General features: G+C 49.9%; 1 protein-coding gene across 1 annotated transcript in view; it reads left to right on the forward strand.

Annotated features, from left to right (window-relative positions):
- Positions 1 to 1,083: 1,083 nt before the first annotated feature.
- LOC308158343 (protein MTSS 1-like) overlaps positions 1,084 to 9,844 on the forward strand; it is a gene marked incomplete at both ends in the record, with an annotated part of 40,870 nt that continues 32,109 nt past the window's right edge. Inside the window, one exon of the mRNA XM_080531934.1 lies at positions 1,084 to 1,155. Within this exon, the coding sequence (XP_080388060.1) occupies positions 1,084 to 1,155 (72 nt within the window). The remainder of the gene's footprint in view (positions 1,156 to 9,844) is intronic.

Consider the following 9,844-nt stretch of genomic DNA (forward strand, 5'->3'; position numbering starts at 1 on the left):
GGTGGCGCTCGAAGCTTTGGAGCTTGGTTCGTTTTTTTTCCCCCTCCTGTCAAATAAACAAACAAATGATGTGAAATTATACCTAATTTCTTTACAATAAGTTTCCTTTGAGAACGAACACATTAAAAAACAACGGTCTTTATTGTTTATGTTATGATAAAGTAAGCCAGTTATTCTCCTCTCATTTAAGTATTTATTTAGCCATAATTCATCATAACCAGATGGCTGTTTCAAGGCTTCATGCTTTAAAAGGTTAAGTGGTTAATTTACAGAGTAGAAACAGCCATATATTCATATACTGGCCACTTATTAACACTACTCAGTCAACATCAACACATTACTCAGTCACATCAAAGCATTTCTGACTTGTTTGGCCCTATTGTCACATGTCATTTGAGGACAACATGTATATATCTAAGTACGCCGTCATCAATTAGGTCTTGCCTAATACCTCTTAAACCCACAATTAATTAGTTAAACAGTTACAAATATGGGCGGGTGGTGGTGGGGCGGGGGGGGGGCGTGGCTCTGTGCGCGCCTCCGCTGCCTGCGCCATCAAGCACGGCGGTGTCGTTCTTAAAAAGGCGGGGCCACGCGGGCGCGCGCTTACGATGTGTGTGTGTGTGCACGCGCACTCTTCCCGTGCACGTCCGTCAGCTGTGGAAACTTCCCAGACGCGCAGCGCGACTCTGTCACGGCCGTGGAGCGGCGACACACATATAATATACACACACACACACACACACACACACGCACTAGACCAGTACTGTCTCTGTTTAAAACACCACACGTGTGTTAGTACCGCACGACAGGTTTATGAGCAGGATCTTATTAGTCTTTCAGTTATGTTCTTTTGACGCCAAAAACATGGAATTATGAATGATTAATTATGGAAACTAACGTGGGCTTGAATAAACCTCAGCTGCGGACAGCCTGCTAAGGGAGGGGACTGCAGCAGGGCTCTCCTGGACCCCTGAACAGACCCCTGAACAGGCTGTTGGGCTTCAAACTTTCTGTTTTTTCGCTCATTATCGGACGACAGAACAGGTTATTTCTCTGGACCTCCGCGCCGGAGCAGAGGAGATGGAGACGGGCTTGGAGAGGGAGTGCAGCGCGCTGGGAGGACTGTTCCAGACAGTGATAGGCGACATGAAGGTAACTCCCCTGGATTAACATTATGTTGTTTGTTTGTATTCCTATATATAAAGTAGGGTATTTTAATATTTAATGTTTCGGGTATTTATTCACATAACGGACGGGATATGTTTGCGTTTGTAATAACGCGTTGAGGCAATGTTGATTAACCATAATCGATGTGACGTGATTGGTATTGACAGAGGCCACACGTAAACACATAAAGGGCAATTGCGTTTGATGATAATTACAGATGACTATGATTGATCTAGATAGAGAACGGTAAAGAGAAATCATTGCAGTTGAGTGACGGGTACGTGGCTTGCTTTGCATTTCTTGTGATAAACGGTAGTGAAGTGCGCGTATTGCGGTGGACTTGGAGGAGCATGCAGTGGGTGTGTTCCTGCTTCATTCACCACCAGAGGATTCATCGCTGTCCAGATCATGAAAAACAATGTCAGTTCAGATCAGATCTCTGTCCTCCTAAAAAGCGTCAGCCTATATACCAAGTCGAGACAAAGAGGACCGAATACAATTCCCGTGTTGAAGGGTTTCCCCTTGAATTTGACGTTTTCAGGCTGATCACAAGAACATGTCACAGCTTGAATCACCGTGTGACTCTTACCATTGTGTTGATCAAACTGTAGTTTGGAAGGAGAGAGAGAGAGAGAGAGAGAGAGAGAGAGAGAGAGAGAGAGAGAGAGAGAGAGAGAGAGAGAGAGAGAGAGAGAGAGAGAGAGAGAGAGAGAGAGAGAGAGAGAGAGAGAGAGAGAGAGAGAGAGAGAGAGAGAGAGAGAGAGAGAGAGAGAGAGAGAGAGACTAGGATCAGCTGAGAGAGAGAGAGAGAGAGAGAGAGACTAGGATCAGCTGAGAGAGAGAGAGTCTAAGATCAGCTGAGAGAGAGAGAGTCTAAGATCAGCTGAGAGAGAGAGAGACTAGGATCAGCTGAGAGAGAGAGAGAGAGACTAGGATCAGCTGAGAGAGAGAGAGAGAGAGAGAGAGAGAGTATCTAGGATCAGCTGAGAGAGGCTGTGTTTTAAGGGGTACAGTGATGACAGTAGGGTAACAGTGATGACAGTAGTAACAATAATGAATGAATAAATGAATGGTCTTTATTGTCATTGATATAGTACAGGTACCAAACAACGAAATTTGGGAGGGGGGGCTCCCCTGGTGCTAGGAAAAACTAAAAACAAGAAGGGAAAAGAGCTGGTTTACATAAATAAAGGCTATGTACACTATCCACTATACTATACTATACAAATAAAACACTGTGCTGTACTCTATGCTATGCTATACCTATTCTAACATTTCCTATCTCTGAACCTTATGTACCCGAGGGTTGTCATATTGCACAAATCATGATACAGGTGATGGTACTCCTGCTGGGCATTGCTGCCTGACGCACCTCCAACAGTGCCTTTAGAACAGGTGTGCTGTGACACCTCACTGAACACCTATGTGGGCCTAACTGGGTCATCAGCTGGGGACCACCAGTCATTGACGTTTCGCTCCTTTAACCCCAGTACATCTCCTGGTGGCGGAGCGATGGCAGGGATCTCTCCCTGCCACCCCCTGCTGATGCCCTAGGTGTTGATCGCCCCCCAACCCTTATGCTTCCTTCTTAGCCACAGCCAGAAGCTGCCTTTCTCCGCCTCCTCAGCCAGCTCTTTCATGACTTTCCGATGCCTTGCTCCTGTGCATCCTATGTCACGGAGTAGGCGAGCAGCTGAGGAACCTACGAAGCCCCTACACCCCACTTCCACAGGGCACGTAACGGCTTTCCAGCCAGCCTCCCTGCACTCCGCCGCCAGATCTGCATACTTGGCTCGCTTACGCTCGTTGGCTGCCTCCAAACCACCCTCCCAAGGGACAGTGAGTTCGACCAGAACGACTGTCTTGCAAGCCTCTGACCACATGACCAGGTCTGGTCGAAGCGATGTTTCCACGATCTAGCTGGGGAACTGGAGCTGTCTCCCCAGGTCGACCCTCATGGTCCACTCACTACCCGGTGCGAGGAGTCTTGCTGTATCTCTCTGACGGGAGGGTTTGACTCTCTCTCCAGCCCTTGCAAACTGGATGGGATGTCTGTCTGGAGCGGAAGGTCTGCTGTTTGCCTCCTGTCTGCATGACTCTGCCACCTCTGCCAGCTTTTTCAGCACCAGGTCGTGTCGCCATGTGTAGCGGCCTTGGGACAGCGCTGTCTTGCAGCCTGTCAGGATGTGCTGGAGGCTCGCATTGATGGTGTTGCAAAGGGGGCAGGTCTCTTCGGCAGAAAACCATTGGTGGAGGTTTCGGGGACAAGGCAAGGTGTCATATATTGCTCTGATCAGGAAGCTGAGCCTAGCTTGGGGGATCTTCCACAGGTCAGACCATGACATGGGCCTGTTTGTGAGACCTTCCCATGACGTCCAGCGTCCTTGCTGGCCCTGGGACACCGCCTTTATGTTAAGGCGTTCCTGCTCAGTTCTTGCCACTTCTGCCACCACCATGGCTCTTCGATCTTCTTTGGAAGCCTTTGACCAGAACAAGGGAGTCTCGCCCCTTCCAAGGCCTGCTCTACCCTCCTGGACTCTGCCGACCACCTCGCGGTGCTTCAGCTGGCCGATTGCCAAATCAACCTCCTCTTGGGCTTTCCACTTCCTTCCAGTTCTTATCTGGGTGCCCGCTGCTCTCACCAGCTGGTCAGTGGATTCCTTCAGCTCTAGCACCAATCGAGCCTTCTCTTGCTTGTATCCAGAGCTGATGGATCGCAGTGGCAGTTGAAGCGTGTTCCTACCAAAGAGGCCCACGTCTGAAACTACGATGGAGTTGCTGGGGTGGACGGGGGTGAAGTCGTAGGTGTAGAGGTTGTAGAGGATGGGGCTTAGCACGCAGCCCTGGGGGGACCCAGTGCTGAGTCTGAGGGCTGTGGAGGTGTGGGAGCCCACCCGCACCCTCTGGGGGCGGTCAGACAGGAAGTCCTTGATCCATGCACATATAGAGTGTGATAGTCCCAGGTCTAGTAGTTTGGTCACTAGCCTGTCTGGAAGGATGGTGTTGAAGGCAGAGCTGAAGTCCACAAAGAGCAGTCTCGCTGTTTCCCCTCTCCAGGTGGGATAGAGTGGAGTGGAGAGTCGTCGCGATGGCGTCCTCTGTGGACCTGTGGGCTCTGTAGGCGAACTGGTATGAATCCAGGTTGGGCGGGAGGCGTGTGACTATGTGGGCCCGGACTAGTTTCTCGAAGCACTTCATGATGATTGGTGTGAGTGCCACCGGGCAGTAGTCGTTTAGGCAGCTCACCGTGCTTTTCTTCGGGACTGGGATGATAGTTGAGGTTTTCAGGCAGGGTGGGATGGTGGCCTGGGACAGGGACTGGTTGAAGATGTTGGTGAAAACCCCGGCCAGCTGGTCGGCGCAGTCCCTCTGCACCCGTCCCAGGACGCCATCCGGCCCTGAGGCTTTCCTGGGGTCCACCGCCTTCAGCACGCGTCTCACTTCATGCTCTGTGAGGGTGAGGCTGAGTTGGTGCAGTTCACTATGTGGTTCAGAACCGACGACGTGAACTGTTCCAGGTCCTCATGCTCATATTCCTGCCATGAGGTGTCATTCAGGCAGATCTGCAGTGGGGCGGTTCTGACAGTCTTAGTGGTGATGGGAGCACTTTTCCTCATGGGAGTGTAGGCTGGGATCAGGAGGATTGACACGTGGTCAGACATGCCTAGATGAGCTAGCGGTATAGCCTTGTAAGCAAGCTTGATGTTGGTGTATACCTTATCCAGTGTTTTTTCTCCTCTTGTTGCACATTTAACATGCTGATAGAACTTCGGTAGTACTACCTTCAGGTCAGCATGATTGAAGTCCCCGGCGATTATATGAACTGCCTGTGGGTCTGCGCTCTGTCCACTACTGATGACGTCATGTAGCCGCGCCAATGCTAAGCTACCATCCGCGCTAGGCGCAATGTAAACAGATGTCATGTACACCGCGTTGAATTCCCTCGGGAGGTATGTGGGTCGGCATTTAACAGTCAAGTATTCCAGGTCTGGGGAGCAGTGGCTACTTACAGTTTTTGTGTTTAAGCACCAGCTGTCCTTCGTAGTAGATATAATGAGGCCGCCTCCGCGCGTCTTCTCACTAAGCAAAGTCCGGTCCGCACGGTGTAAAGTACGGCCTTCTAGCCCGACGGCCGAGTCCAAGATGGAGTCGTTGAGCCAGGTTTCTGTGAGAATAATCACACAGCTGTCCCCCACGGTGTTATTGGAAGCTACCTGCAGTCTCAGTTCGTCCATCTTGTTAGCCAGAGACCTGACGTTGGAGAGGAAGATACTTGGCAAAGCAGGCTTATTCAGGCTTCTCCTCAGCCTAGCTAGCAGGCCTCCCCTGCGTCCTCGTCGTTGCTTGCGATCTCGACGCCGCCGCTTGCGCCTTATGGTTGGGATCGTATACCATTGTTCACCCGGTGTTCGAGCGATGTCGAGTGGGATGTTCTGCTGTTTCAAGAATTCCGTTGTTACAGTCCTCTCGTTTTGCGCACCAACTTCTAGTAAGTCTAGTCTGCTGTAGGTACTATTTACACAACCGTTCCCTATAAGTACTAAAATAAAAACTTACATACAAATGTACTTAAAAACACTAAAAAGCACCGACGTCGGTAGCCCCTCCAGCCTCGCGTCTGATCGCGCTGCCATCTTGGAGTCGACAGTAGTGTAACAGTGATGACAGTAGTAACAGTGATGACAGTAGGGTAACAGTGATGACAGCAGACCTCCAGTCGTGGTCACAGTGTGATGGAGGCTCTGAGCCACGTCTACCCCATCACACCTGTTCCCCCGAGGCAGCAGATGGAGGATCATAGATCATATCCAAAATATGATAATATGATATTACCCCTACCTCCTAATACCCAGTATCCAAAATATGATATTACCCTTACCATCTAACCCAATATCCAAAATATGATATTACCCCTACCCACTAACCCAATATCCAAAGGCACTTACATTGCAGTGTGTCACAACCGTGCAAGCGTTGTTAGCGCCATGCTAACTACCAGCTGAGCCACAGCGTGTCTAGGGGGTCTGTGTTCCTGTGTAAAAATATCTATTTTTATTTTTATTTTATTAACCTATTAGGCAGATATGTCCAGGTTGATGTTGACCTTTGTGGTCAGGTGATGTGTGTGTGTTTGTGTGTGTGTGTGTGTGAGAGTGTGTGAGGGAGATGTGTGTGGAGGTGAAGGGCTTCTCCAGAGAACAGGGGGGTATTCCATCGACCTCGCTAAAGGAAAGTCTAGGCTTATTTGGATAAATCTCGTGAAATTCATAAAAAAATCTGGGCTTGTTTTGATAAATCTGGCAAGACAAAAATAAACCTGGATTTTCCTTTAGCGACTTAGATGGAATACCCCCCAGTTATTTGCTGGCTCAGGTGTACGTGTGTGTGTGTGTGTGTGTGTGTATGTGTCTGTGTGTCTGGCTCATGTGTACATCTGTGGGTGTGGATGTGTGTACACCAATGGGCTTGCCAATATTTGTGCTTAAATTGAATGAGCGAGCTGTGTGTGTGTGTGTGTGTGTGTGTGTGTGTGTGTGTGTGCACGTGCGTGTGTGTTCATGCGTATGAATGTGTGAGTGTGTGTGTGTGTTTGTGTGTGTGTGCGTGCCTGTACGTGTGTGTGTGTGTGTGTGTGTGTGTTAATACGACACTGTTCACACATGCCCGGTGTGTGAGCGCTCAGGCAGACGTATTAGCGTTCATCTGTTTATCTGGAACCAATCCTGTTCTGTTCTGCTGACGGGGAAAAATGAGCATTCAGACAGAATCTATTGAAACTGAATCTCCTGCGTATGAATCAGGAACACGTGTGTGTGTGTGTGTGTGTGTGTGTGTGTGTGTGTCTAACCCAGGGGTACACAGGAAGGTGAACAGGGTTCACAGAAGACTGGAATTGTAATATAAGAAGAACGATCACACTTTCCTCTTAATCAGCCATGAGGGTAATTTGACCCCTGTGAGTAATAAAAAAAATGTTGGACCCTCCTTTCATGACTTTTCCTAGATATGTGCGTTCTACCACCCAGTATCCTTACATTTTCTAAATCACATCACGATAAGCTAGTATAAAGCTGTCTTGCAGTTTTTCTGTGTAGGAGGCAGGCTAATTTACAAGACGGCCAACTAGTGGTCGTTGCGTGTAAATAGCATCTTAGCATTATAAAGAGGTTGTTTGGGGGGGGGGGGAGAGTGGTGTTTTATTGGACAGAGAGACGGTGAAGGAAGACAGGAGAGTAAGGAGGAGAGGGCATGTCAGCAGGGCATAGGTCGGATTAGAACCCATGCCGACATGGATGGATGGATGCATGTGTGCACTGTTAGTCCATGGTGCTAGACCACTGGACCACCCCAGGTCAGGTTCATGGTACTAACTAGACCACTGGACCACCCCAGGCCACAAGTTAATGCTTTTCTAAGAACTGTACAATTTTTTGTCCATTTGGCTTGTCGTTTAAAGGAGATTGAGAGGAATTTGATGTGCTCTAGTGTATTAGTCAGCGTTTAAATCACGCTCTGCCACCGTAATCACTCAAGCTGAGGTAATCCTGTCTAGGTTTAAGCGAGGAGATGGAGGCAGAGCAGAACAGAAGAAGGATTAAATGGATAGATTACACCAGACTGACAGACTGAAAGCTTTCATTCCTACGCATCTTGAATCTCGGCTGCGTAGCCAAACCACAGAGCCTTCGTTGCGCAGCCAGCTTTCGTTAGACAGACAGACCGCCTCGTAGCAGAAAGGCTCTTTAGCGTCCAGACCTCGCCCCGCGCTTCGTGAGGTGGGTTGTTAATTAATCAACCATGAGGGGTCATTTGACCCCTGAGTAAAAGCATTTTTTATTTGTTCTCGATCAAATTTCAGGACCCTCCTTTCATGACTTTTCCTAGATACATACATACATGTGTATGTGCGTTCTACCACCCAGTATCCTTACATTTTCAAAATCTCATCAGGATAAGCTAGTATAAAGCTGTTTTGCAGTTTTTCTGTGTGGGAAGAAGGCTAATTTACAAGACGTCCCACCTAGTGGTCGTTGTGTGTAAATAGCAGCTTAGCATTGTAAAGAGGGGCTCTTATAGTAGGTAAAGAAGGCACGGCTGTTCTAGTGTTACGGTGTAGCCTGAAGAGATGGCGGTCTTCAATCCACAGTGGAAGACAGATAGTGACTCTGCAGTCCTGACCTCGGCTGATGTGTGTGTCTGTGTGTCCTGTGTGCGTGTGTCCTGTGTGTGTGTGTGTGTGTGTGTGTGTGTGTGTGTGTGTGTGTGTGTGTGTGTGTGTGTGTGTGTGTGCGTGCATGCGTGTGCCCTGGGTCCATGTGCAGCGGGGGGGGGTTGTGTGAGAGGTAAACGATGTTGTTGCCGGGGGTTACCAGGTTGGAGTGCAGCGTCATCGCCTTCCGAGCGTTGTCACGGTAACGGCCGTGAGGGCTTCAGCCGCGGGCGAACAGAAGGGTTCAGAGTGTGAGATGCTGAGAATGCAGACCTCTCTCTCTCTCTCTCTCTCTCTCTCTCTCTCTCTCTCTCTCTCTCTCTGTCTCTCTCTCTCTCTGTCTCTCTGTCTCTCTCTGTCTCTCTCTCTCTGTCTCTCTCTCTCTGTCTCTCTGTCTGTCTCTCTCTGTCTCTGTTTCTCTCTCCCTCTGTCTGTCTCTCTCTGTCTCTCTGTCTGTCTGTCTCTCTCTTTCTCTGTCTCTCTCTCTCTGTCCCCACCTCTTTCCCTTTCTGTCTCCCCCCTCTCTCTCTTTCTCTCTCTCTTCCTTTCTCTCTCTGTCTCTCTGTCTCCCCCCCTCTCTCTCTTTCTCTCTCTCCTCTGGGGGGAGGTGGGGCCTTCTGTGTCAATTAACCACAGGGACTGTCACCATGGTGACGGGTATCTGACAGCGTGCAACAGTGTACCCCCCTCCCTCCCCCCGACGTCTGCCCTCCCTCTATGTTCCCTCGCTCCGTTCCCACGACGACGGCGGTAACGATATGTTATTGTCAGAATCTCGTTTGGGATCCTGACAGGCTTTGATTTACCTGCGTCGGTTACCGTGGTTACACACGTAGTAGTGTAGTACGTTTTGTAGGAGGTGGGGGGGGGGGGGGTGGAGAGGAGAGTGGATGGGGGGAGGAGAAAGGGGGGAGTGGAGAGGTGGGAGAGGGGATGGAGGTGAGAGGGGAGAGGTGGGAGGAGGGAGAGGTGGGAGGAGGGAGAGAGGGGGTATTGTGGGAGGAGGGGAGAGGTGAGAGGGGAGAGAGGGAGGAGGGAGAGAGGGGGGAGGGTGGGACGAGGGGAGAGGTGAGAGGTGAGAGAGGGGGAGGAGGGAGAGAAGGGGGAGGGTGGGAGGAGGCAAGAGGTTAGAGTGGAGGAAGGGGAAAGGTGGAAGGGGGGGAGGAGGGAGGGTGGACTGTTGTCCTGCTGGAAGGTCCACCCACGTCTCATCCTGGTGGATGGCAGCAGGTTCATCTCATGAATCTCTCTGTACATGGCTCCATTCATTGTTCCTTCATTTACAGTATATGAAGTCTGCCAGTACCACGAGAGGAGAAACAGCCCCACACCATGATACTTCCACCTCCAAACTTCACTGTTGGTATAGTGTTATTCGGGTGATGTGCAGTGCCATTTCTCCTCCAAACATGGTGTGTTGTGTGACAGACAAAAAGTGGTCTCATCTGACCAGAGTACATGCTC

The sequence above is a fragment of the Nansenia antarctica genome, assembly GCF_963989245.1.
Source record: "Nansenia antarctica genome assembly, chromosome: 5".
In the NCBI taxonomy this organism is placed as follows: domain Eukaryota; kingdom Metazoa; phylum Chordata; class Actinopteri; order Argentiniformes; family Microstomatidae; genus Nansenia; species Nansenia antarctica.